Genomic DNA, 27,989 nt, shown 5'->3' on the forward strand with positions numbered 1-27,989 from the left:
CAAGGTCCATCAACAGATAGAAGAAGAAGAAGAAGAAGAAGAATAAGGCCTAAGATCAGTATAACAGTTTAAAGCTATGAATAATAGCAGGATTTATTACTAATGCTAATGATTGATATAAAAATTAATATTAACACAAGGGATGGATCAACGAATGACATGACTTCCACGCGCAGGAACCATCAAAATAATTTCATGATATATCGACATTCCAAATTTCTATGTGACTTTAATTTTAAGAGCCTCATAATTTAAATTCCATTCCAAAACTAATATGAATTTTACATTTATCAAAATAATATATTTCAACTAAGGGATTTAATCATTTCTATATGGGATAGCTAATTGTATGAGCATTTTTGTCCTTGAAATCGAGGAGATAATTTGCTTGTGTGCAAGTTGTTCGGAGAGAAGCGGCAACATGAAAGGAGCAGAGGAAATCCTAAGTATTTCAATTATCCATAGACAATTTAAATACGCTAATAAAAGAATAAAATCAGTTAGATCAAAGCCACAGATGAAGAAATAAGGAAAAGGGCCAAACTAGGAAGCAAGATTAGAAAATGGATTAACAAGCGAGTTTTCATGTCAGTTAACCGCCAGCTCGTATTGCATAGGCCTAAAGGACTGTAATCCTTCAAGTGCGGTAATGTCAAAGCATAAAAACACCGTCATGTTTTCCTTTTAAATTATCTATATGCTTTAAGCATTGCATTTTAGACCTATCCTACATTGCAGATTCTGCATCTATATGTCTTAAGCGTTGCATTGTAGACCTATCTTAAAGTGTAGCTCCAGCATCGATATGTTTTAAGAGCTGCATTGTAGACCTATATAAAATAACAGCTCCTGCATCTATAGAGCATTATATTGTAGGCCTACCTGACATTACAGTCAGCAGGAACATTGTTGCTTTTGTGCAGTATTCTAAAATCCAACATTTATATTCTTCCTGTGTTTCTTTGGTAGCAGCAAATACGATATATTTTAGTGTACAAACGATAACGCAATTTCCCCTGAATTTAGACTCAGCTTGAGATTTTGAGGACTATTTTTTTTTCTTTTTTTTTATTGATAGGAAAAAACTATTTCAGAGAAGTTACGTTTCATAAAGAAGAATTAGCAGTTTACTAATTTTACATTTTAGAGTTTTAATTAAAATTCATTATATATATCATCATCATCTCCTACGCCAATTAACGCAAAGGGCCTCGGTTTCATTTCGCCAGTCGTCTCTATATTGAGTTTTTAAATCAATACTTCTCCATTCATCATCCACTTCACACTTCACATACTGTAAATGGAAGTGTCCAAAGAATTATATCAAACATGGTCTATAACTATTTTTCTAAACTTAGACGTCATAGTTACGAACAAACAACAGTTATAGTGATATCTTGGAATTTTTGTGACCGTTCGAAGAATATTCTAGGTTTGATATTCAGGTTAAGGAATGGAAATATTTATAGGCCTAACAAATGAGTATTGAAGTTGGGGGTGTGAAGTCTTTCATATTTAAAGCATATCTCAGTGACACAGTGTTCAGACTAAATTTCCGACCAATGAAAGGTCGACATGATATTGTTCTTATAAATAATGTTTTAAGCATAGACTATAGATTGGCTTAGCTACTTAAGTAACTGTCTTCTTCTTTCAACCTCATCATTCCCATTGTATTGAAGGGTCGGCCGCTAGAGTCAACGCTCTCCATCTATTTATATTCTCTTCATTTTATGTAGACTACATCAACACCAAATCTTTAATCAATGATTTTAAAAATAAACTATTTTATTCCTAATCAAATTTGAATAAAAAAAATATTGTTATTCAGTCTTGGCCTTTAAAAGTTAATGGAGAGATTAATATTGTGTTGACTCGAAAATTAGGCAAAGGAAAAATGAGCTTTAACCAGAGAGGGATACAATGTAGTACTACCTTGCCATCACAGTACCAAATGACTCTCTAGCAGTAGTATCTCCTCGGGTGCCTCTCCTTGCCCATCATATTACTGATTTATTTGATAAAAAAAATGTAAATTTCATAAATAGCTGTAATAATAATTAGTAGTAAAGGCAACTAAATTCTTAATTATTAATCTTTGAAATAAATTATGAATTTATCAACAAATCTATAAACTTTGCATAAAATTGTTGAGTCATCTTAAATGGAAAATATTTTCCGACCAGTAATGGCAGTTATGTCTGTATCGTCCTGGATAACCTGAAGTAAAGAGACTCGGGTTTTCCGAGAGTCCTGGGTCGGGTCAAGCCCTAAGAAATCGACTCCGTTGAGGATCCTTCCTCTTGGGTGTCTTCCGATTCAGGACTACCTCTCGGTTTGGGGTTCAGAGACAGGCAGGATAGAAAGAGAGTATCCTGTCACTGACGTCCCCCGGTTATCCATCAAAACAGCAACAGGCTTTCTTTGGTCTGGTGTTGAATTCTCTCTCTCTCTCTCTCTCTCTCTCTCTCTCTCTCTCTCTCTCTCTCTCTCTCTCTCTCTCTCTTTTATTCTTCTCCTTCATCTCTTCCTCTACTAATACATGTAGTAGGGGTGGGGAAACTGGTGATTACTTTATATTTTACCATCGGGCAAGCGTTTTTCACAAGTTTCCATTAACTATTATATTTCACTTTGTAAACATGTGTATGTATGAGACAACATTGGTCAACTTTTATGAAAAAAAGAAATCATTATTGAAAGAACTCAGAGCGTTAAAAAAATCGAAAAAAAATACTTAAATGCTTTAATGTCCAAGTGAGGAAGAGGGCGTAAAGAGGGGAAATAATTTAAGCTTATTCCTGTAGTCTAAAGAAAACAATTTATGCATTTGGGTTATGAATTCAAAGTTATTATTTGATTAAACTTATGTCGTTTTGTGTATAAAGCAAAAGTTAGTTAATGTCATGATTTTGAAACTTGCAACAAATTACATAAGCCGAAGCTTAGATTATAGTCAACGGTGCCTATATTGGACAAAAAGACGTGGACGAAGTGTCGCCGAACGAAGTGACATCGGAAAAAAAAGACCACCCACCATATAGGTCTAATCTCTCGAGGGGTTTATTCAGGGAGAAGAAATGATGATAAATAAATAATTAAATAAACGAGATGGTGTGTTATCTTCGCTCTTATATATGTATGTATGTATGTATATGTATCTATATATATATATATATATATATATATATATATATATATAATGATTGCAAAATACACAAAACACTGACAAGCGAATAGAAAGTTGATAAAAAGATTCAAACAAAATACACAATAAATTCAGGCATATCGATTTATGGCTCATTTCCAAAACATTATAAATAAGAAACACTTTTAGAAATGCTGTAAAAACAGCAAAATAGCTTGTGGAATCTTCCTTATATAATAAAGAGCAATTGTCTGGTTCTAGTTGTGTGTATATATATATATATATATATATATATATATATATATATATATATATATATATATATATATATATATACAGGTAGGTAGACAGATAAATAGAACTAGATAAGAGAGATATTTCTTTGCGGTCACGTTCAGCTCTCTCCATCTCTCGGGTAGTGATGACAGGGAGTAGTCATATCCTGGTCAGAGGGGGCTGCATGAGCGTTAGTGTACATATATACCTAATATTTAGCTGTCATTTCTGACGGGTCACGTACACTAGTAAATGTATAACAACGCAAAATATCGCTGGCAGCGAAAAAGGTCAAAACAATTATCATAAAAGCTCTTTTGCATAATTGAATCCTGGCATTAGCCTCTTGCAAATTCTTGATGATGGCGTATCATGTTACTTGATGGAAGAGTTGCAATTTTAATTCTGAATGGCATCCTGACTGAGGGAAAACCTCAGCGAGGGAAATAGCAATTCTATCTGAGTTTTGCTGGTTGTTTACGATAACGAATGTGAAATGGGAAATATGCTCGAACTAACTTGAAAGTAATTGCGAAAGATTCCCAGATATTTAGTGCATCTTCTCAAGGCAAAAGCTGCAGGTTATGCAGCTGCACCTACAGTAGAGGATGAGGTTGAACCATGTTAATAGGGCTTTTGCATAAGAACTGGTGTTCAAAAATCAACTATGAAATATTCTTTACTGGGAAGGCTGTGGCTTTCAAGACCAGGTTGTTGAGAACGTTTTATAACTCTGTTTTTTACATAATTAATAAATCGGGGTTTAAATATTTATCTTTCTAACAGCAGAATCCGTTGCTGCTTTTACCGCATATATTACACACTTTTCCATTTTCAAAGGGAATTCAAATAACTTCTTAATTTAAAGAGGGGATAATCCAATGTAACGACCAATTCACATATATATATATATATATATATATAAATATATATATATATATATATATATATATATATATATATATATATATATATATATATATATATATATATATATATATATGTGTGTGTGTGTGTGTGTGTGTGTGTGCGTGTGTTATTAAGAGATTTCGCTTTCATTAACTCTTTACACAAACTACAATGGACTCCTGCCTTTCAGAATGTATTAAACATAATTGTTTTGTGCACATGATTGTAGAATCATCTTTTTCTAAGTTGAAAATACTAATTGATATTTGAAGATATTATTTATAACAAGAACTAAGAATAACTTAGTCTTAGAGCTTCCCTATTTCCTCTCCTCACTGGGCTATTTTCTCCTTTTGGAGCCCTCGGACTTATAGCATTCTGTTTTTTCCAACTATGGTTGTAGCTTAGCAAGTAATAATAATAATAATAATAATAATAATAATAATAATAATATCGTTCCAATGCGTAGTAATTAGCAGTTTAACTCCCACTATTAACATCTCATGATATCATTTCTTTTTGGAATTTGAATATACTGTTTACGTTCAATACATTTTCATATTGTTGCAACAGCTCTTTTCATTTACTTTTCTTCAAATCATTGATCACTGATTTATAGCATATAATAATTGCTATAAAATTACGTTGCCTATTTTCGTATTGTTGTTTTCTTTATACATTACTAATAACAGGGTTAAAAGGTATTCTTTTAACCCTGACTGATAATTGGTGCTGCTTTGTACTGTCAAACCATCAGTTTATAAAGAATGCCATTTCAACTTCGTACTTTCAATGTGTTCTTATTACAATATAAAACACTTTATCTGCATGAACCATACTAAAAGCATTACTTTCTCTGATTGTAAAGTCAAATATATATAATAATTACAGTTACATCGTATCGAATAACAAAACATGTAAACAAAGATTGGTTTAATTGGATAAGCAAACGAAGGCTTCTTAGACCAGCTGTCTTTGCCCTGGCCTATATAACCTCTTGTAATGAAGATAAGTGACTGAATTAGATCTACCCTGGAAAGGTATGATGGGTCGTACGCGACCCCTACAGCATTTTCAAAACCTGTTTTTTCCCCATAAATCATCAGCTGTCTCGAATATGGAAGTGATCGACCTGCAAGGGGTGACTAGTCTACATGCCATTTTCTGCTATAGTACTGATTTTCGTCTAACTTCCCTCCTTCCCCGTTTTTTTACCGCCCAGGGGTCGACCTCGACCCTGAAATACCTTTATAGGGGTAAGTGATCAAACAGCAAAGTTATTACATAATTATAAATTGTCGAACAGTGTTGATACTTGTTTGGTTCTTTAAAGTTGGAAATTGTGGGTGGATGGTGTGTCTACCACTTGCATGACATTGGTTTTGGCTTAGATGCCATATATTGCCATGAGGTCCATTTTCCCTCAAATGCTAATTTCTGAATTTTTTAACTTTTTGCAAATTTCTGATTTTTTTCTATTTATTTTGAATTTATCTTCAATAATGGCCAGCAGGCAGTATTCCCTCGGCAGGGATGTCATCAACACACTTCTAATGGAGTTAAAAAGAGATGTTGATGAAAATATGGAGCTTGCAACCCCATTCTTCATTTCAAGTTGTAGATTGGGCTGTAAGAGTTGTTGCGGTCTGCAGCCATTTTGTTGACATACCCGAAAGGTAAGTTGGCATATCTCTATATATTCTTGTTCTGTATAGAATTAATGATATTTTGGTATATTTTAATGCATAAATATCATATTTTATAGGAGATACAATAATTTTCATAAGAAATTTACATTGTAAAACTAGGCCGTCAAAAAATGACCTTTAGATTTCGCCCCTGATATAACAGTAAATTACATCTTAGTGCACATTTTATTATGTATTTCTGTTCTAGGATAATATGAGTTTATTCTATAAGAAAAATTAGCCTCTTCCTATTTCATTTGGGTACCCAAAAAAATTCATGAAATTTGGACAAATTTGTTTGGCCAAAAAAAGTTACCCTTTTTTTCTCATTTCAGATCTTGACTTCTATGGGTCCAACTCATTTCCAGCAATTACACGCTGTTGCTTTGCCATCTAAGAAGGTGTCCCTAAAGGCATTTATGTGTATATGTATATTTCTATTTTTTGTGAATATTTACGTCGTCTTTTTTTTTGTATACTTAAATCTTTAATATATTTCTAATAAATAGTTATTTTGTAGATGGGTATCATTTATATTTTCAGTAGTTTTTAGCATTCTTTGAAGTATTTTTAGCAAGTCAAACAATACAGATTGATGCATAACTAAATATTTCCTGAATTTTTTTTTGGAGTAGGGGTCGCACGCAACCGAGTATACCCTTAAAGGGGTGTCCGAGTAGCGTACTTATCCAGGGTTAACACGATCCTCATAAACATGCAATGCTGCTAATTAAGATTTGGCCTTATTAAATCCATTACGCTGACAGAGCTTCATTTCGTGGCTTAGTTTCTGATATGGCGGATTTCCTGTGATTGCATTTGAGGTCAGAGTTGGTCTTTTCATTATTGATATGAGAATAATAATTGGGTTTAATGTGAAGTTAATTTCATTTCTCTTCATCATTTTTAAAGTTTTTTTTAAGTTTGTGTAGCAAAGATCTATTTTAATATTGCTACTGTTTATAAAATATTTCATTTTAATTGTTCATTACTTCTCTTTTAGTTTGTTCATTTTCCTTGTTTCCGTTCCTCCATCTCTCTGGTTACGGCTCATTTCGTCTTTGCCGACACATACACAGAATTGACTGGGTCATTCTTTACACAGTCTCTTCTTTCCTCATACACTTGACGACACTGAAATGACCAAACAATTATTCTCTCAGTGTCTACTTTCCTCTTGGTAAGGGTAAAAGAGACTCTTTAGCTATGGTAAGCAGCTCCTCAAGGAGGACAATCACAAATGAAACCATTGTTCTCGAGTCTTGGGTAGTGCCATAGCCTCTGTTCAATGTTCTCCCATTATCTTGGATTAGAGTTCTCTTGCTTGAGGGTACACGCAGGCACACTATTCTATCTTGTTTCTCTTTCTCTTGTTATTTTGAAGTTTTCATAGTTTATATATGAAAAATTTATTTTAATGTTAATTTTGTTCTTATACTTCTCTTGTAATTTATATACTTTCCTCATTGGGCTATTTTCCCTGTTGGAGTCGTTAGGCTTAGCAAGTAATAATAATAATAATAATAATAATAATAATAATAATCTGATCAAAGGACGAAGTCTGTTCAGGATCTACCCAGCTTGAACTGACTTCATGCTACCACCGCACTATTAGTGAGCTCTAAGAGGAAAGCGAGACAATAAGAGCTGCAGAAAAAAAAAGGAACAACTAAATTGCATACTAAATAGTTTTCTTGATCCATCAAACCCCAGGTCCTATGATTTGATCATATTAGGAATATTATTTCAAAATTGCTAATAATAATAATAATAATAATAATAATAATAATAATAATAATAATAATAATATAGAAGGAGAAAGTTGACTCGAGAATGGATATGTGAATGCCGCAACAAACTATTATTTTCTTTAACAGGTTAATTTATGCCTTTTTAAAAAGATCTATTCGCAGAACAAGTGTTATATGCTGTCTGTCCACTAAAGAAATACGCCGCCATTATCGTAATTAATCTTAACAGAGGCGTTGCGGAAGGCGGCTATGTGGGTCTCTCGTGATTCTCTTTTGAAATGAAATATTTATGCAATATAATCTTTTTCTTAATTGCAATGAATTCTAATTCAAACGCTCAAAATATAAATACGTTAAAAGAGGTTATTTTAATTCATGAAAAGCAACTTCACTGGAATATTTTCTCTTAATTAAGAAAAACAAAAATTTGCCTAAGATTTTCAACCTGCGAGTCTAAATTCAGGGAAACTGCGAAATCGTTTGTAAACTTGAAATGATCTTATTTGATGCTGCTGAAGAAACACAGGAGGAATATGATTGCTGGATTTTGGAATACCTGCACAAAAGCAATGATGTTCCAACAATGTCAGGTAGGCCTATAATGAGTCTAAATGAGGGAAGAAGCAAAAGCCATATAATTCATGATGATAATATGGTAGGGAAAGAAAAGAAAAAAAGGGATATGAAAAAGTTGATGATGGGAAGAAAGAGACTGAAGAGGAGAATTCAACACCGGACCAAAGAAAGCCTGTTGCTGTTTAGCTGGATAACCGAGGGACGTCAGTGACAGGATACTCTCTTTCTATCCTGCCTGTCTCGGAACCCCAAACCAATAGGTAGTCCTGTTTCGGAAGACACCCAAGAGGAAGGATCCTCAACGGAGTCGATTCTTAGGGCTTGACCCAAAGCTGGACTCTCGGAAACCCGAGTCTCTTTAATCAAGGTTACCTAGAACGATACAGATATCACTGCCATTACTCCTAAGAAAATCTTCTCCATTAAAGTAGACTCAAATATTTTATGCCAATTTTATAGATTTGTTGATTAATTCATAATGTCATAAAGGTTAATAGTTATGAATTTAGTTGCCTTAAATGTTCATAATAATTACCGCTATTTATGAGATTGAAATCATTTTCTTATAAAATGAATCAATAGTATGTTGGTTAAGGAAAGACAACCGTTGAACCACCACCGCTACAAAGTTATTGTGAACTGACTGGCAGAATAATACTACATTGGATCCCTCTCTCTCATTTTGGCTCATTATTTCTTTGACTAATTTTCCAGCTAACACAAGATGAATCTCTCCACTGAGTTGTATAGGCCAAAACTGTATAAACAATATTTTTTTAGGTCTGATTTGAAAAACCTATAATTTATTTTATAAAATAATTGGTAAAAATTTTGTGTTAATGTACTGTACAAAGAATGAATAGAATATAAATAGAAGCTTTTAGCATCTTGCTTTACCAACTAGGGTTGTAGCTTAGATAATAATAATAATAATAATAATAATAATAATAATAATAATAATAATAATAATAATAATAATAATAATGGAGAAAGTTGACTCGAGCGGCTGTTTTGCTATACAATGGGACTAATAAGTTCGTAAGAAGAAGAAGAAGAAGAAGAAGAAGAAGAAGACAGTTATTTGAATAGCTAAGCCCATCTATTGTATTTGCTCTGCAATGAAAGCCTGATTTTGAAACCTTGCTTTCAATTATGACTTAGAAATACCTTGTCAGTAGGCAACGGGTTCTCTGGTGTGTTGCGAGAAGTATAAAACGACCAAAAACATATTATCATCTATAAGAACAATATCATGTCCACCTCTTCACACTCCAACACCAGAATTCAATTCAACAGGATCTTTATGGACTGCTTCACCTCACTCCACAAGAATTACCTGCAGTGTAAAAATATAGAAAAGTGTTAAAATAGAAGAAGCGATGTAGTATTCCATAAGTCTTGAGGTAATCAAGAAATATTGACCTCCCTACTTTAATTAAATGAAATTTCTTGAATTTAAAGACTTAAAATGCATCTAAGTTAGTCTGTCAGGATAAAAACAATTTTTCAAGTAGTTCCTTCATTAAAATGTTAAAAAAATTATAAAGGCAATATTCAATTACCTGTTTCCATTCGGTCTGCAAACTTGACGGATCACCTTTAAACTGGTTGTAAATGAATGGTAATTCTGTCACTTTTGGCTTCACTGCGCTTGTTGCAATTTTTGGACAGAGCAAAGTCATATTTTCAAGCATGCCTAAATTGTTTGGAAGTCGCTTTGCTACCCGCTTGCAAGCTTCCCTTAAAAAGGTTGTGCATCTCCGTCGTACTTTAATTTTTGCATTAGAATCAATCCGGGACTTGTCTAACTGAATAACAATGAGCGCTCTCAGATCTGTCTCCATAAAAGTTAGGAATATAGCTTCACCTTCGAAATTCAAATCAATCAAATTTTCTGTATTCTTAAGTACACTTGATTTAATGGTACGCTGTATCAGGTACCTGAAAACAAAAATATTCTAAATCTGCAAAGAGCTTCAAGCAAGAAACATTTTTGCCTTGAAATAATTTGTTGACCATCAAACTCTCCCAAAATTGTCTTTAAAATTTCTACATAAAGTTTAATAACAGGATCAGCATACATCTTGATAGAGCATTTCTGCTGTATAACATTTTTCGTTTGCTTTTGCCGGCTGAAAGTGCAATTTCAGTTCTTCCCACTGGGATAGGATTCGATCCACACATTGAAAAATGGACAGCCATCATGTTCCCGAGGGTGCTATTATTTTCAATGGAGTCGTGCCATCATTTATTGTTTTGAATATATCTTTATATGCTGTCGCGATAGCTAGAGAAACTAAATCAATTGTAGGTTTGGTGAACAAGAAAGTCCACGTTTCTGGGCATAGTCTCGACAGCCTTACTGGAAGCTAATTGCAAGCTATGGCACACACATCTGTACAAAATAGAAAATATTTTATTTGAGAGAGAGAGAGAGAGAGAGAGAGAGAGAGAGAGAGAGGAGAGAGAGAGAGAGAGAGAGAGAGAGATTATTTTCATTTATATTATAACATTAATTCCTACATATCTATAAGAAGTCAATTTTGTAAATACAACAATTTCGTACCTCACACCAATGATTGACGGATTTTTTTTCCTGAAGCTTGGTTAATACGGAATTGTTAGTACCACATAATACGCTTGCACCGTCTGTCCCAAGTCCAAGACATTGCTCAATACTTAATCTAACTTCACCCAAAAACTTGCAAATTGCATCTGTTAAAACCTGTAATTAATTTTATTCCATTCAAATTTATATATAATTATTGCTGACTAATATGGTTCACAAGATCATTTTTTTAAACATATTTGTGAAATATACCTAAGGGCTATATGTCCATTCTAGCTATAAGCTAATTGTACAGTATAATAAAAGGGGCAATAAAAGATGGTGGAGATATGCAATCTCTGGATCAACAAAAACTAAGTATATAGTCCCCTTTGCTTTAGGCACTTAAAAGAATTTCATAATATAGATTTATTTTACCTGGGCATTTGCAAAAATATTTCTTCGATGACAACAAGTCCTAGAAATGTAGATACCATATGTTTGCTTGTTTCACTATAGTATCTAACCACAATGCACAATTGTTTATTTGTAGTTATATCGGTGGCTTCGTCAATAATCAAAGAGAAGGGATTGCATCCAATATCTGTAATTAGTTGGTTTTTCATTTCGGGAACCAAAACATTTTTTATTAAGTTGGTACATTTTGTGCGGTGAAGTTGCATATCACGTATTGTGTTTTTATTACAAGTACAGCCTTTTGCACAGTCCTTCATCACTTCATCAATATGATCAATAGAATTGATTGATGTATGACAAGCAATGCATAGTTTAAGTTACAAATCAGTAACTTTTATATTGTGATCTGTTTGGTTGATTTTCTGAGAAGATTCACGTATTGTGTTTTTATTATAAGTACAGTCTTTTTGGCACTGTCCTTCATTACTTCACCAATATGATCAACAGAATTGATTGATGTATGACAAGCAATGCATAGTGAACGTTTCAAATCTGTAACATTTTGATTGTGATCTGTTTGCTTGCTTTTCTGAGAAGATGTACTAGCAAAAAAAAAATCTCGTAACATTACTTTCTCTTGCCTTTATATACGCTTTGTGTGTACCAGTATTAGAATGCATGGTTAAATCTGAATGGTGGGCTCTTATAACCGTATTACTTCTAATCCAATCTTTCAAAAGTTCCTCGATCTTCCATTTTGGGTTATTTTTTATATACACTCCAATTGCACTTCTTTGGCATTTTGAACTAAGCCAACCCTCTCACTGAGTGGTAAATATAAAACTGATGTCTAACTAGCGGAAGCAGTTAAGTCTTTTACAGTCTTAACTGGCAAACGCCATATAGTCTAGTGGCGTCAGTCAGCCTGTCTGGTATGCCAACTTACAATTTTTCATCATTATTGTTTAAACTGTATGTGAACTATTGAAATTTGAAATAGAATAATCGATCTACATTTCCACTTTGAAATTATTATAAAAGAAATTGCATTTGTAAAGACCATTTAAACGATTTATTGTCGCCTCAGTTTATTTCTTCCAGAGTAGTCCAATTTCAGGCAAGTAGCGGTACCCTTTTTTATAACCCGCGGCAAGGTGTTCAAAAGTAGCCCAATTGGGCGGGTTTGGAAACACTGATTACCACCAAGCATAGAAAATCTATTGATAAAACTACTGGATTTTAGGATAATATGAAAACTAACAGCAATTAAACAATTTTGTAGTCCATGGAGGTCCAGAAACAGGAAATATATTGACAGGGGGACATTGCTAAAAAGAAAATAAGATGATTCAAAACAAACAAATATTTTTGCAAGCACATTTCTAATTCATTCTTGAAGGAAAATCTTATCAAACAACTCTCTTACTGAACCCTATTTTTATCATTATTATTATTATTATTATTATTATTATTATTATTATTATTATTATTATTATTATTATTATTATTATTATTTATCAATTATAAATTATAGATTATCAATCATTATTATAAATTATTAATTATTATTAATTATCAATTGTTGATATTAATTATTATTATTTATTAATCATGCATGCTCGTAACTGGTCTTTGTAATGGATGAATTTGCTTTGGACCTTCTTCACCCAGATTAAATTGAGACTTAATCTGGGTGAAGAAGGTGATATCCCATACATCCACTGTTCGTACGACAGCCCAACCGACTTTTAAAGCCGAATCTGTTCATTCGAGTGGCATTTTCTCTATGCTCAGCTTTAACGTGAGGAGTTGTAGAAAGAACTTTGCAAGTTCCGTGGCACTTCTGTGTAACTTCTTGTTTAAATTCACAGTCTTGGTGTTAGTAGAGACGTGGCTATCCGAGAGCTCTGACTGTGCAATTGATATATTTTTTTTTTATCTTTTATTATGAAAATACAATTACATTTTCTTAACATACATATTTTTTTTCTTCTATAAAGAAATATTCCTTAACAAATTATATTTTACATTTTGTATGTACATTATAACATCTATTATAATATGATAAAATTACATTTTTATTTTATTATTTTTCTAAATATGTTTTTAAGTTAGAAACATATTGATTTGTGAAAATATTTTTAACATGGTTCTTATATCCAATAATATTTACATTAAATGTATTTAAGTTTATTCTTTATGCACTTAATAATTTGCTGTTCAGCACTTATTCCCATTTGTCTTGCCATCCAGATACTTGAAATAAAATCTGCTATTATTACCATTGCTGTATTTTCATCTCTTTTTGAGTTAGCTTCAAAATCTAGTTTTATAATCCTTAACCTGTTATTAGTTTTCAATTTGCAACATTTTAGGGGGATATAAGCAGGCCAACATATATAAGGATAACTTTGGTGGAGGAATTAAAGTTTTTTTTTTTATGATGAAATGTTAAACATAGAGGTTATTAAGCATTTTACATTTGTCTGTAATATTATGAAGGTCATCACGTTTTATCTAATAGGTGCTAATTTTCGGTATGTTATTTGTCGTGTTTATCGCTCCACTGGTGCTAATGCTGTAGTTTTTAATGAAATGTTTTTTAGTAAAGTGATCAGTAAATTCCCCGTCCATGATAAGATTATGGTAACTGGTGATTTTAATTTGAATCTTTTCAATCCACTAAAATTGACCTACATTGATGTGTTTGTTAATAGTATGCTGGGTCATGGATATTTTCCTGTCATTACATTACCTGCTAAGTTTAATGAGTCTAACCAAATTACACCATTTTCTTTGATTGATCACATTTAGACTAACTTTAAAATAGGGATTAATCATTCATCTGGTGTTGTGCTGTTTTCTTTGACAGATCATTTCCTAATATACTATATGTTTGAAAATAATTGTAAAACCATTGTAAAGACTATACATTCTAGACTAATTAATGTAAACGCCATCCAGATATTTGTTGACAGAGTGTCAAACTCATGTTTCCGACAGGTATTTTTAACACAATTCTAATGTTGCTTTCAATAAGTTTTCCATAAATTGATTGAGTGTTATGATTCTGCTTTCCCAATAAAAAGAAAGAGAGTAAGCAGGAGTCTAGTTAGTTCTTCGTGGGTAACACCTGAGCTAAAGAGGTGTATACGGCGTGTGGGTTGGTTCATAAGCGACAGTTTAATATGTACAAAATTTACCGACTTGGGTTACAAATAAAATCAAGATGAGGTACTGTATGAGTAAGTTTGAGACTTGTAAGGGGGATATCATTAAGACCTGGTATAACATCAATACCCTGCTTGGGCATGGTGTAAAGGAATCTGTACGGGTGATGATGACAGAGGATGGGACAGTTATTGAGGGTCCACAAATAGCAGATTCTTTCAATCATTTTTTCATGGATATTGTTTCACGTCTTACTGGGAATCTGCCCCATGATATAAATCTTACATATTTTGATAATATTTGTCGATTTGACCACACAATCTTCTTGGCTCCAACAGACGAGGGAGAGGTCTGTTCAATATTGCGATCAATGCCGGATAAGGGAAACAGTCTAAAGGATATTAAGCCCAGTTTACTCCTATTAGTTCGTGATAATGTTGGACCTATCATTGCGCACTTATGTAATATGAGCATTTCTCAAGGCTTGTACCCTGATGTCCTAAAGGTTGGTCGGGTTATCCCAGTGTTTAAGTCAGGTGATGTAACAAAAATTAGTAACTATAGACCCATTACGACACCAACTACTATAAATAAAATTTTTGAACTCCTAACTCATTCAAGGATGGTCAAATTCATTGATCTTTTTAATGTACTTTCGAACCTTCAGTTCGGTTTTAGAAAAGCATGTAGCGCTACTACTGCCATTTTTAAGGTTGTAAGTGATATTTTACCCTCTTTTAACCACAAGTCATACATGATAGCACTTTTTGGGATCTAAAGAAGGCTTTCGATACTGTGGATAGGAATGCCCTTCTCCATAAGTTATCAATTAGAGGATTTAGAGGTGCTGTTAACTCCTTCCTCTTGTCATAATTGAGTAACCGAGGCAGTATGTTTGTATTGATGGCCATGCGTCTGATACTGGACCTATAAATTTTGGGGTATCATAGGGTTCGGTTTTAGGACCCCTTCTATTCAATGTTTTTATTAACGATATAGTAGATGTAAGGATTTCAAAGAAGGTTCTATTTGCAGATGATGCGTTTTTGTATATCAGAGAAAAATCACTTCAATTGTGCATTAGCAAAATAAATATATTGATTGCTGAACTCACAAATTGGCTCCAGAATAATAGACTAATTCCTAACGTTGAAAAAACTAATGTTGTTCACACCAAGGCATGTTGAAAGCTTGTCAGACATGTATTTTAACGGAGCTAAGCTTGAGTGGGTCTCCAGTATCAGGTACTTAGGCATCATTATTGACAATAAGTTAAGTTTTACTCTGCAATCAGCTGAAGTTTTTAGAAAATTAAGCAAAATTCAAGTCATTTTTTATCCACTTTCCTCACTTGGGCCTCAGTCTGCTCTTATGACCATGTATTACTCCTTGGTGTACCCTATAATAATACAAAATGTTATCATTTGGGGTGGCGTTCCTGAGATAAACCTCCATAACATTAAAACCTCTCTCAACAAAATACTAAGCAACATTCTAAAGGTTAAGCACGACGAGAATAATGTACCTTTGATGAGAACTAGTGACATGTACAAAAGGTTAAATTTAATGAAATTTGATGATGTATACAAATATTTCCTTTTGAAGTTTATTCACGATGTTTTATATAGAAAGTCTGACGTTTTCGGTGAGTATTATGCCCCACTGTTGCCTTCACACTCGTACGGTACTCGGGGCGTGAGGATCAATCTCCCGGCAGTAAGGGTGGAGGTGGAGAAGCAGTCTGCTTTGGTTCAGACGTGCAGACTGTTAAACGAAATACCTCATGGTCTTTTAAAGCCTCAGGCTGTTGTAACTTTGAAGAGGAAATACAAACATATGGTAGTTTCTCAATATTAAGTTTCCTTTAATAATTTTTATCTATCATTTTCGTATATTTTTAGTAAATGAATTTGCAGTAATCGCTAAGTGTAAAAAATTTATCTAGGTGATTGTATTTAAGGTAGTGATGTTTTATATTCCAGATTCTCTATTACTTTAAGTTTTATATTTTAGATTCTTTATCTCTTTCAGTGAACCTTTTCTTTGGTGTTGAAAAACCATGATTGAAGTAAGGTTTATTTTCAATTTATTCTAAACAGAGTTTACTGGCTTATTGTACATATATCATTTATTGAATTTAAAAATAATTGTATTATCAATGTATTATTTAATGTATTTTAAAATATTTACTCTGTCAAATGTGTTTGCCATAGCAGGACTTAGTTCCTTTATTGGCTCCTTATATGTAATTCATATGTAAGAATGAATAGTCTAAAAGTTTAAAAAGTCTATTATTATCATTAATAATTACTATTTTTATTATTATTAATTATCATTATTAGCTATTGATATTATTAATATTATTATCTAGTATTATTATTACTATTATTATTATTATTGTTATTACATACATATACGAAGGCACTTCTCCCAATTATTATTACTATTATTATTATTATTATTATTATTATTATTATTAATCATCATCATCATCATCATTATTATTATTATTATTATTATTATTATTATTATTATTATTATTATTATTATTATCATTATTATTTATTATTATTTATTATCGTTATTATTATTATTATTATTATTATTATTATTATTAATAATTATTAATTATTAATGATTATTATTATTATTAATTATTATTATTATTCATTATTATTATTATTATCATTATTATTATTATTATTATTATTATTAACATTATCATTATCATTATCATTATTAATTATTAATTATTAATTCTTATTATTATTATTTATTATTATTAATTATTATTATCATAAATTATTATTATTATTATCATTATTATTATCATTAATTATATCGTACGTCTGGTAGCGTTGAATGGCAGCAACGTCAGCTTGCCTGAGTTGCACATATTCGGCAATGAAATTTCATTACTCTCTCTCTCTCTCTCTCTCTCTCTCTCTCTCTCTCTCTCTCTCTCTCTCTCTCTCTCTCTCTCCGATCATTAGATTAGGAAAGAATTCCTACTAATGGAGTCAAAATGAAAGAAGAATAAAGGAATGGAAATCTTGGAAGAGAACAAATCGTTTCGGCGTAAAATTCCTCCTGTTTTCCGCCTTCGAAGATTTCTATCAACCAGAGACATATGAGATTGCCTCTCTCTCTCTCTCTCTCTCTCTCTCTCTCTCTCTCTCTCTCTCTCTCTCTCTCTCTCTTCTCTATCTCTCTCTCTCTCTCTCTCTCTCTCTCTCTCTCTCCGGTCATCTGGAGAGGAAAGAATTCTCACAAATGGAGTCAAAATGAACGAAGAATAAAGGAATCGGAATCTTGGAAGAGAACAAAATCGTCTTCAGCCTAAGATTTCCCCCCTTTTTCCGCCTTTGAAGACACTGAATATTTCGATCGACCAGAGAAACTTTGGATTCCTTATTCTTCGAATATTTCCATAATTGTTAACAAGAATGCAAAGAAAATTTATAAGGAACAAGAACATTACATTCTCGGAGTGAACGCAGACGAAAGACGAAAGAAGGAGACTTCCAGAATGGACTCCAGAGGGTTAGATTTTCCTCAGAGGCTGAAGCGAAATGTTACGATTCATACTGAAAGAAAACTTTCATAAATCTTTCCTTTTGTTTTCGTAGTTCTTTTTTTAATTCCTTTCTGCATTTTTTATCTTGTGGATATCTCTCTCTCTCTCTCTCTCTCTCTCTCTCTCTCTCTCTCTCTCTCTCTCTCTCTCTCTCTCTCTTCTAACCTGAAGACATATTGACTCTGGCACTCAGTCTGAAGCCAAAAAAGTATTTGCTGAAGCTCAATTCGCTGTTTTTTTTATATTTAATGCTAGTTGGGGTGCCAAGATCGTTAATATTAATTATGGCTATAAGATCTAATAGTTTTGTAAATAATTTGTTATTGTTGGCTGCTACAAAGGAATCAGGCAGCTTTATCTGTTATGATAAATCAATTGAAGAGAACTCAGTAGTAGGACTATTGAAAATGAAACTTCTCGGGAAAAGGACGATCGACAAATCGATCGAGCCCGTAGAAATCTGCCCTAAGACAAAGCTTAGGGTTTATTCACTCGAGGACTTGTTGCCCTTCGTAGGCAGGGTAATAAAACGGGGTGAATTCGGAGACGTCTATGAACTTGTAGGCAAATATTCGGATTTCTGCCTCAAAGAGAATAGGATATGCCTAGACGTCGAGGTTGAGAATCTCCTTCGATTCCAGCATCTTGCGGTTCTCAAAGTCATGGGACTCGTGAAGGAATGGGAGGTGATCATCGTGTCACGTCACCAAATGACCCTATGGGACTGGGCAAGGATCGTGCGACCGACCAAGGAGCAGGTCGTTCGTGTCTTGATAGCACTGGTTGGAATTCTGCAGGATTTCCACGCCGAAGGCTACCGCCACAATTACGTCCACCCGGAAAACGTTATGATCGATTTAGCTACCGGAGGACGAGCTCCAAAGGTAAGTGTGATGGACTTTGATCTCATGAGGGAGATCGGTGCCAACCCTTTCCAAAGACCCATAGTTCAGACCAGCCAGAGTTCGGGTGCGAACACCAAATACTGTAAGTGTTTTGCGTCCAAGATCCTTGCGGGGGAGGGAGGCACCCCACAGACAGATGCCCTAAGCATGGCTCTCACCATCGGGGTGCTTACGGTGAGATCCCCCTTCAGGAAACTCCTGGACTGGTTTGCAGGTTGCTATGGAAACGAAAGCGGTTGCTCCATGGACACTCTGCTCATCGGGTTAAACAAGGAATTTGACAATTACTCCATCAGCGAAATGGAAGAGTGGGTGGAGTGGGTGGCAGATCAGAAAGAAATATCGTCACTGGAAAATTCCACCTCAAATGGCAATGATGATGAAGAGGAGGGGAGAAAGGATTGCCAGCAAAATGACCTCGTAAAGGAGGTTTATGCTTACCAACAAAAGCTCGGGGAAATAAATGACAAAATGTCAAATCTAGACCACGACCTTCTTCAGAGGGACCAAGAGCTGGCGTCTTTCAGGCAAAAAGCTGACCAAGACAAACGCAAGAACGATGAACTGGGGAACAAGAAACTATCCCCGGAGAGGACATTTCAGGAAGTCCAGGAAGAAAACGATTCTCTGAGGAAGGAAGTAAGTAGACTAAGGGAGTCTCAACTACAGAGAGAAGAAGATAAGCTCAGCACACAGGGTTTCGAAGATAAACACAAAGCTGATCTTGAAGGAAAACCTCAGGACGAGAAAAAGCATCTTAGGAGGGAAGCAAAAGAAGTGGCCTTAATAAGGATTAGACAAATTGCACAGGATGAAATCTCACAAGAAAAAAGAGACAAAGTGTATGTTCCTGTTGAACTAAGGGAAGAGGCTCTGAAAGAGGAAAAAACAGAAAAGAAACAGAAGGTTAACCTTGAAGAAATAGAGGAAGGAATCGTAAAGAGGCGTATCGAATATTTTGAAAATATCATACAAGAAAACATAAAGGAGGAAGGCAAACTTCGTGGACAATCTCCAGACTTTAGAGAAAATCTTAATAGGAATGCCAAGAATATTGCTTTGGCAAGGATAACACAAATAATAGAAAAGGAATTATCAGAACAAAATGAAAACGTCTGGAAAAGTGACAACATTGAAAAGGAACTTAAAGACTACCAAGCAGCAAATAGCCTAAGAACAGATGGAGATTCTGCTAGTAAAGGTGATGATTATGCAGAAACCAGGATGGTAAATGAAATGGGAGAGAAACAAAAAGCTGTTCTTGAAGGAAAACCTCAGGACGAGAGAAAGTATCTTAGGAGGGAAGCAAAAGAAGTGGCCTTGATAAGGATTAGACAAATTGCACAGGATGAAATCTCACAAGAAAAAAGTGACAAAAGGGAAGAGGCTTTGAAAGAGGAAAAAACAGGAAAGAAACAGAAGGTTAACTTGGAGGAAATAGAGGAAGGAATCGTAAAGAGGGGCATCGAATATTTTGAAAATATCATACGAAAAAACATAAAGGAAGAAGGCGAACTTCATGGACAATATCCAGACATTAGAGAAAATCTTAATAGGAAGGCCGAGAATAATGCTTTGGCAAGGATAACACGAATAATACAAGAGCAATTATTAGAACAAAATGAAAATGTCTGGAAAAGTGAGAACACTGAAAAGGAATTTAAAGACTGCCAAGAAGCAAATAGCCTAAGAACAGATGGAGATTCTGCCAGTAAAGAGGGACAAATAGCTATTCTCAAAGAAAACATGGAATGTCTAGAGATACAAAATATGGAAACATATGCTGTAGCACAAAGAGTTGAAGAAGAGAAAGAAAAGCTTAAAGAAGAGTTAATGAGAGAGGAGAGACTAAGAAAAGAAAAAGAGGGACAATTAGCTATTCTCAAAGAAAACATGGAATATCTAGAGATACAAAATATGGAAACATATGCTGTAGCACAAAGAGTTGAAGAAGAGAAAGAAAAGCTTAAAGAATAGTTAATGGAGGAGGAGAGACTAAGAAAAGAAAAAGAGGGACAATTAGCTATTCTCAAAGAAAACATGGAATGTCTAGAGATACAAAATATGGAAACATATGCTGTAGCACAAAGAGTTGAAGAAGAGAAAGAAAAGCTTAAAGAAGAGTTAATGAGAGAGGAGAGACTAAGAAAAGAAAAAGAGGGACAATTAGCTATTCTCAAAGAAAACATGGAATGTCTAGAGATACAAAATATGGAAACATATGCTGTAGCACAAAGAGTTGAAGAAGAGAAAGAAAAGCTTAAAGAAGAGTTAATGAGAGAGGAGAGACTAAGAAAAGAAAAAGAGGGACAATTAGCTATTCTCAAAGAAAACATGGAATATCTAGAGATACAAAATATGGAAACATATGCTGTAGCACAAAGAGTTGAAGAAGAGAAAGAAAAGCTTAAAGAATAGTTAATGGAGGAGGAGAGACTAAGAAAAGAAAAAGAGGGACAATTAGCTATTCTCAAAGAAAACATGGAATGTCTAGAGATACAAAATATGGAAACATATGCTGTAGCACAAAGAGTTGAAGAAGAGAAAGAAAAGCTTAAAGAAGAGTTAATGAGAGAGGAGAGACTAAGAAAAGAAAAAGAGGGACAATTAGCTATTCTCAAAGAAAACATGGAATATCTAGAGATACAAAATATGGAAACATATGCTGTAGCACAAAGAGTTGAAGAAGAGAAAGAAAAGCTTAAAGAATAGTTAATGGAGGAGGAGAGACTAAGAAAAGAAAAAGAGGGACAATTAGCTATTCTCAAAGAAAACATGGAATGTCTAGAGATACAAAATATGGAAACATATGCTGTAGCACAAAGAGTTGAAGAAGAGAAAGAAAAGCTTAAAGAAGAGTTAATGAGAGAGGAGAGACTAAGAAAAGAAAAAGAGGGACAATTAGCTATTCTCAAAGAAAACATGGAATATCTAGAGATACAAAATATGGAAACATATGCTGTAGCACAAAGAGTTGAAGAAGAGAAAGAAAAGCTTAAAGAATAGTTAATGGAGGAGGAGAGACTAAGAAAAGAAAAAGAGGGACAATTAGCTATTCTCAAAGAAAACATGGAATGTCTAGAGATACAAAATATGGAAACATATGCTGTAGCACAAAGAGTTGAAGAAGAGAAAGAAAAGCTTAAAGAAGAGTTAATGAGAGAGGAGAGACTAAGAAAAGAAAAAGAGGGACAATTAGCTATTCTCAAAGAAAACATGGAATGTCTAGAGATACAAAATATGGAAACATATGCTGTAGCACAAAGAGTTGAAGAAGAGAAAGAAAAGCTTAAAGAAGAGTTAATGAGAGAGGAGAGACTAAGAAAAGAAAAAGAGGGACAATTAGCTATTCTCAAAGAAAACATGGAATATCTAGAGATACAAAATATGGAAACATATGCTGTAGCACAAAGAGTTGAAGAAGAGAAAGAAAAGCTTAAAGAATAGTTAATGGAGGAGGAGAGACTAAGAAAAGAAAAAGAGGGACAATTAGCTATTCTCAAAGAAAACATGGAATGTCTAGAGATACAAAATATGGAAATATATGCTGTAGCACAAAGAGTTGAAGAAGAGAAAGAAAAGCTTAAAGAAGAGTTAATGAGAGAGGAGAGACTAAGAAAAGAAAAAGAGGGACAATTAGCTATTCTCAAAGAAAACATGGAATATCTAGAGATACAAAATATGGAAACATATGCTGTAGCACAAAGAGTTGAAGAAGAGAAAGAAAAGCTTAAAGAATAGTTAATGGAGGAGGAGAGACTAAGAAAAGAAAAAGAGGGACAATTAGCTATTCTCAAAGAAAACATGGAATGTCTAGAGATACAAAATATGGAAACATATGCTGTAGCACAAAGAGTTGAAGAAGAGAAAGAAAAGCTTAAAGAAGAGTTAATGAGAGAGGAGAGACTAAGAAAAGAAAAAGAGGGACAATTAGCTATTCTCAAAGAAAACATGGAATATCTAGAGATACAAAATATGGAAACATATGCTGTAGCACAAAGAGTTGAAGAAGAGAAAGAAAAGCTTAAAGAATAGTTAATGGAGGAGGAGAGACTAAGAAAAGAAAAAGAGGGACAATTAGCTATTCTCAAAGAAAACATGGAATGTCTAGAGATACAAAATATGGAAACATATGCTGTAGCACAAAGAGTTGAAGAAGAGAAAGAAAAGCTTAAAGAAGAGTTAATGAGAGAGGAGAGACTAAGAAAAGAAAAAGAGGGACAATTAGCTATTCTCAAAGAAAACATGGAATGTCTAGAGATACAAAATATGGAAACATATGCTGTAGCACAAAGAGTTGAAGAAGAGAAAGAAAAGCTTAAAGAAGAGTTAATGGAGGAGGAGAGACTAAGAAAAGAAAAAGAGGGACAATTAGCTATTCTCAAAGAAAACATGGAATATCTAGAGATACAAAATATGGAAACATATGCTGTAGCACAAAGAGTTGAAGAAGAGAAAGAAAAGCTTAAAGAATAGTTAATGGAGGAGGAGAGACTAAGAAAAGAAAAAGAGGGACAATTAGCTATTCTCAAAGAAAACATGGAATGTCTAGAGATACAAAATATGGAAACATATGCTGTAGCACAAAGAGTTGAAGAAGAGAAAGAAAAGCTTAAAGAAGAGTTAATGGAGGAGGAGAGACTAAGAAAAGAAAAAGAGGGACAATTAGCTATTCTCAAAGAAAACATGGAAAGTCTGCAGATACAAAATTTGCAGGAGGTAGAAACAATCAAAAGAGAAATAGAAAATCGGCTAAATCTCGTGACGGAAGAAGCAAAAATTCTTAAGCACGAAAAAGAGGAGATGGAAATTAAGATAGATCGGCTTGAAATATTGGCAATTGAAATTGATGATATAGTGAAACGTCAAAAGAGAGAACTTCTAAGGAATGAAAAAGAGAAAGAAAAGCTTAAAGAAGAGTTAATGAGAGAGGAAAGACTCAGAAAAGAAAAAGAGGGACAAATAGCTATTCTCAAAGAAAACATGGAATGTCTAGAGATACAAAATATGGAAACATATGCTGTAGCACAAAGAGTTCAAGAAGAGAAAGAAAAGCTTAAAGAAGAGTTAATGAGAGAGGAGAGACTCAGAAAAGAAAAAGAGGGACAATTAGCTATTCTCAAAGAAAACATGGAATGTCTAGAGATACAAAATATGGAAACATATGCTGTAGCACAAAGAGTTCAAGAAGAGAAAGAAAAGCTTAAAGAAGAGTTAATGAGAGAGGAGAGACTAAGAAAAGAAAAAGAGGGACAATTAGCTATTCTCAAAGAAAACATGGAATGTCTAGAGATACAAAATATGGAAACATATGCTGTAGCACAAAGAGTTCAAGAAGAGAAAGAAAAGCTTAAAGAAGAGTTAATGAGAGAGGAGAGACTCAGAAAAGAAAAAGAGGGACAATTAGCTATTCTCAAAGAAAACATGGAATGTCTAGAGATACAAAATATGGAAACATATGCTGTGGCACAAAGAGTTCAAGAAGAGAAAGAAAAGCTTAAAGAAGAGTTAATGAGAGAGGAGAGACTAAGAAAAGAAAAAGAGGGACAATTAGCTATTTTCAAAGAAAACATGGAATGTCTAGAGATACAAAATATGGAAACATATGCTGTAGCACAAAGAGTTCAAGAAGAGAAAGAAAAGCTTAAAGAAGAGTTAATGAGAGAGGAGAGACTCAGAAAAGAAAAAGAGGGACAATTAGCTATTCTCAAAGAAAACATGGAATGTCTAGAGATACAAAATATGGAAACATATGCTGTAGCACAAAGAGTTGAAGAAGAGAAAGAAAAGCTTAAAGAAAAGTTAATGGAGGAGGAGAGACTCAGAAAAGAAAAAGAGGGAAAATTAGCTATTCTCAAAGAAAACATGGAATGTCTAGAGATACAAAATATGGAAACATATACTGTAGCACAAAGAGTTGAAGAAGAGAAAGAAAAGCTCAAAGAAGAGTTAATGGAGGAGGAGAGACTAAGAAAAGAAAAAGAGGGACAATTAGCTATTCTCAAAGAAAACATGGAATGTCTAGAGATACAAAATATGGAAACATATGCTGAAGCACAAAGAGTTGAAGAAGAGAAAGAAAAGCTTAAAGAAAAGTTAATGGAGGAGGAGAGACTCAGAAAAGAAAAAGAGGGACAATTAGCTATTCTCAAAGAAAACATGGAATGTCTAGAGATACAAAATATGGAAACATATGCTGAAGCACAAAGAGTTGAAGAAGAGAAAGAAAAGCGTAAAGAAAAGTCAATGGAGGAGGAGAGACTCAGAAAAGAAAAAGAGGGACAATTAGCTATTCTCAAAGAAAACATGGAATGTCTAGAGATACAAAATATGGAAACATATGCTGTAGCACAAAGAGTTGAAGAAGAGAAAGAAAAGCTTAAAGAAGAGCTAATGGAGGAGGAGAGACTAAGAAAAGAAAAAGAGGGATAATTAGCTATTCTCAAAGAAAACATGGAAAGTCTGCAGATACAAAATTTGCAGGAGGTAGAAACAATCAAAAGAGAAAGAGAAAATAGGCTAAACCTCGTGACGGAAGAAGCAAAAATTCTTAAGCAAGAAAAAGAGGAGATGGAAATTAAGATAGATCGGCATGAAATATTGGCAATGGAAATTGATGATATAGTGAAACGTCAAAAGAGAGAACTTCTAAGGAATGAAGAAGAGAAAGAAAAGCTTAAAAAAGAGTTAATGGAGGAGGAGAGACTAAGAAAAGAAAAAGAGGGACAATTAGCTATTCTCAAAGAAAACAAGGAAAGTCTGCAGATACAAAATTTGCAGGAGGTAGAAACAATCAAAAGAGAAATAGAAAATCGGCTAAATCTCGTGACGGAAGAAGCAAAAATTCTTAAGCACGAAAAAGAGGAGATGGAAATTAAGATAGATCGGCTTGAAATATTGGCAATGGAAATTGATGATATAGTGAAACGTCAAAAGAGAGAACTTCTAAGGAGAGAGGAAGAGAGCAAAAGGCTTGATAAAGAGCTAATAGAGGAAAGAAGAATAAGAAAAGAGACAGAAAGTGAAGTACATGGTCTGAAGAAGGAAATAGAAAGTCTAAAGCAGAGACTTTTGGCAAAGACTGGACAGATCGGTGATACTCATAAGGTAGTTATGGAATTAGAGGATTTGATGAATCGGTTGGAAGAGGAAGTCAATAGCGACGACTAAGAAGTGAAAGGAAAAACTAGAAAAAAAATAAAAGAAAATATAAAAAGAAAATTTAAAAACAAAAATCCAAAAGAAATCTAGAAACTAAAAAAATCCCCCAAAAATATAAAAACAAAAAACATAAAAAAAAAAAATTAAAAATTCCAAGAGGAGAAGAAGAAGAAGAAGAAGAAGAAGAAGAAGAAAAAAAGATGGCAGCAGGGAAAAAACAAGATGGCGTCTGTTCCCAATCTATTCTAGATACCTAAAGGATATTCTACAAGATGGACTCAGCAGATGGAAGAAGTCTGACTTGTTCTAGTATGCTTCGTTCCTTGATAAAGATTCACCTGTACAGTTTCTTTATCAGGTGAACAAATGCAGAACAAACAAGTCTAACTTTGACTATTATGCTGTGCACTCTGAACAATATTCTCTGAAGGTAGATAGAAAAAGACTATAAACCAAAGAAGAAATTATATATAGAAACTAAAATATCCAAAAAGAGAAGATGGCAGCAGGGAAAAAACAATATGGCGTCTGTTCCCAGTCTATTCTAGATACCTAAAGGATATTCTACAAGATGGACTCAGCAGATGGAAGAAGTCTGACTTGTTCTAGTATGCTTTGTTCCTTGATAAAGATTCACCTGTACTGTTTCTTTGTCAGGTGAACAAATGCAGAACAAACAAGTCTAACTTTGACTATTGTGCTGTGCACTCTGAACAATATTCTCTGAAGGTAGATAGAAAAAGACTATATACCAAAGAAGAAATTATATATAGAAACTAAAATATCTAAAAAGAGAAGATGGCAGCAGGGAAAAAACAATATGGCGTCTGTTCCCAGTCTATTCTAGATACCTAAAGGATATTCTACAAGATGGACTCAGCAGATGGAAGAAGTCTGACTTGTTCTAGTATGCTTTGTTCCTTGATAAAGATTCACTTGTACTGCTTCTTTTTTCAGGTGAACAAATGTAGAACAAACAAGTCTGACTTCTTCTATTATGCTGTGCTCTATGAACAAGATTCCCTGAAGGTACATAGAAATAGAAAATATATATAAAAAATATATATATAAAAACTAAAAAATCCCCCCCACAAGAATATGGCACCAGAAAAAACAAGATGGCGTCTGTTCCCAGTCTATTCTAGATACCTAAAGGATATTCTACAAGATGGACTCAGCAGATGGAAGAAGTCTGACTTGTTCTAGTATGCTTTGTTCCTTGATAAAGATTCACTTGTACTGCTTCTTTTTTCAGGTGAACAAATGTAGAACAAACAAGTCTGACTTCTTCTATTATGCTGTGCTCTATGAACAAGATTCCCTGAAGGTACATAGAAATAGAAAATATATATAAAAAATATATAAATAAAAACTAAAAAATCCCCCCCACAAGAATATGGCACCAGAAAAAACAAGATGGCGTCTGTTCCCAGTCTATTCTAGATACCCAAGGGGTATTCTACAAGATGGACTCAGCAGATGGAAGAAGTCTGACTTGTTCTAGTATGCTTTGTTCCTTGATAAAGATTCACTTGTACTGTTTCTTTGTCAGGTGAACGAATGTAGAACAAACAAGTCTGACTTCTTCTATTATGCTGTGCTCTATGAACAAGATTCCCTGAAGGTACATAGAAATGAAAAATATATACAAAAGAATATATAAATAAAAACTAAAAAATCCCCCCCACAAGAATATGGCACCAGAAAAAACAAGATGGCGTCTGTTCCCAGTCTATTCTAGATACCCAAGGGGTATTCTACAAGATGGACTCAGCAGATGGAAGAAGTCTGACTTGTTCTAGTATGCTTTGTTCCTTGATAAAGATTCACTTGTACTGTTTCTTTGTCAGGTGAACAAATGT

At 33.7% G+C, this 27,989-nt stretch overlaps 1 protein-coding gene across 1 annotated transcript; it reads left to right on the forward strand.

The window, feature by feature from the left end:
• The first annotated feature begins 18,468 nt into the window (after positions 1–18,468).
• LOC137636822 (golgin subfamily A member 6-like protein 22) lies at positions 18,469–26,136 on the forward strand. The gene is made up of 2 exons (XM_068369178.1): positions 18,469–20,751; positions 25,450–26,136. The coding sequence occupies exons 1-2, from the start codon at positions 18,469–18,471 to the stop codon at positions 26,134–26,136; spliced, it is 2,970 nt and encodes a 989-aa protein (XP_068225279.1).
• Positions 26,137–27,989: the final 1,853 nt, after the last annotated feature.

This window comes from Palaemon carinicauda, unplaced genomic scaffold (assembly GCF_036898095.1).
Source record: "Palaemon carinicauda isolate YSFRI2023 unplaced genomic scaffold, ASM3689809v2 scaffold4, whole genome shotgun sequence".
In the NCBI taxonomy this organism is placed as follows: Eukaryota; Metazoa; Arthropoda; class Malacostraca; order Decapoda; family Palaemonidae; genus Palaemon; species Palaemon carinicauda.